This window comes from Rhagoletis pomonella, unplaced genomic scaffold, assembly GCF_013731165.1.
Source record: "Rhagoletis pomonella isolate Grant_MI unplaced genomic scaffold, Rhpom_1.0 Rhpom_scaffold_04280, whole genome shotgun sequence".
NCBI lineage: Eukaryota > Metazoa > Arthropoda > Insecta > Diptera > Tephritidae > Rhagoletis > Rhagoletis pomonella.
Window position 1 is genome coordinate 2,740 of NW_023462830.1, and position 1,626 is coordinate 4,365.

General features: G+C 33.1%; 1 protein-coding gene across 1 annotated transcript; it reads left to right on the forward strand.

Moving 5' to 3' along the window:
* Window positions 1-473: 473 nt before the first annotated feature.
* On the forward strand, window positions 474-1,182 carry LOC118754635 (cullin-3-A-like; the record flags this gene model as incomplete). Its single annotated transcript, XM_036489525.1, is given in 2 exon segments — window positions 474-612; window positions 681-1,182. Coding segments are annotated over 2 exon segments (292 nt in total), but the record flags the coding sequence as incomplete, so codon positions are not given.
* Between the last annotated feature and the right edge of the window lie 444 nt (window positions 1,183-1,626).

Here is a 1,626-nt window from a genome sequence, read left to right on the forward strand (position 1 = left end):
CAACTTTTGAAAACATTATATTAGGAGAGCAGACTTTTCCAATAATATAAAGCAACTTTAAAAAGTACTTTCAAAAATTGTAATGCAACAGTCCACTGTTGAAACATTCATAACTCCTAAACCACAGGAGTTACAATATATGTTTGTATGTATTAAATAATGCCACATACTTATGCTTTCAGATGCAAAAAGAAAAATTATCCGAAAATTGTATTCTCGCGAGTTTCAGCGGTATTTAAAAATCAGTTTGAGCCAAAATGTAATGTAACAGTCCGCGTTTTGGGCCATATGCATATTTAACTCTATTTGCTTTTAGTGCCTTCTTACGATTTTTTATTGCCTCATAAAGTCTTTCCTTTTCGTGATTTTTTATTTATTTTAAGTCCTAAAAATCTTTAGAGGAGCATCATCCGTCGTTTTACATATACGAAAATGATTGATATTATCGAAAATATTATTTTTTTTTATTTCAGGGTTAAAATTCAAACGGTAGCCGCTAAGGGGGAAACTGAACCGGAGCGCAAAGAAACGCGTGGCAAAGTAGACGAAGATCGCAAACATGAAATTGAAGCAGCTATTGTTCGTATAATGAAAGCCAGAAAACGATTGCCGGTATATAATGTTTTTTTTTACTTAATTGAATGAATATGGCTTCAAAAATTATTTTTATTTTTATATAGCACAACTTGCTTGTTTCTGATGTTACATCACAACTGAAGTCTCGATTCCTACCGTCTCCTGTTTTCATCAAAAAGCGAATAGAAGGCCTTATAGAAAGAGAATATTTAGCAAGGACGCCGGAGGATCGAAAAGTTTATATATATCTGGCATAAACTCGCATAAGACCTACTCTGAAAAGAATAGCAGATAAGATTAGCGAAAAAGAGTCTTAAGCAAAGGCAATAGCAATTCATTAAGACTATTAATCGTATACTGCATGATCCCCACTTAACAAGCTAACGTACCCGCTATATCTAACTTTCATCAAGGTTTCGTATTTTTTTTTCTTTTTTGTTATCTATACTTTACCTTTGTCACGCCAAAATTTGGTCTACAATAAACGATTTCGGTCCTCCTTTCAAATTTTGACTTTTGCTTATGCCTACTACTACAAACCTTTCTCGAGAATTTGGGAATTTCAAAAAAAAATAACTTCAGATGAATACAGAGAATTTTTAAATACCTCCGCTTGTTTGTTTTTTTATGCGAAAATTTCTCGCATCCAATATTCACGTCGAATCTGTGCAAATTCGCGTTTAGGTGAAACTTAAGGACCGTTTGGTTGGTTTAAAATAATTATAGTTTCTTCAAAGAAGCGTTTTCAAGATATTCACACAAAGCGTTATTCGCCAATATCCCACTAAATCGACTTAAACGACCTACAGATCGAAAGGTATTCATGTTCCCTTTACAAAAGTATATAATTTGTGCAGAATGTGCCATAAGATATTCATATCATGTTTTCATAAGATATTGACGAATAGCTCCGCAAAATACAAAAAAACACGTTTTACGGAAAAATCTGGAAAACGATTCTTTGGCACCGATCTTGGAAAACGTTTTCTTAGATTCAAACGATAACTCAAAATTTTTAGAGCAGTGTTACTGGGATTTTTGATGGTCTTC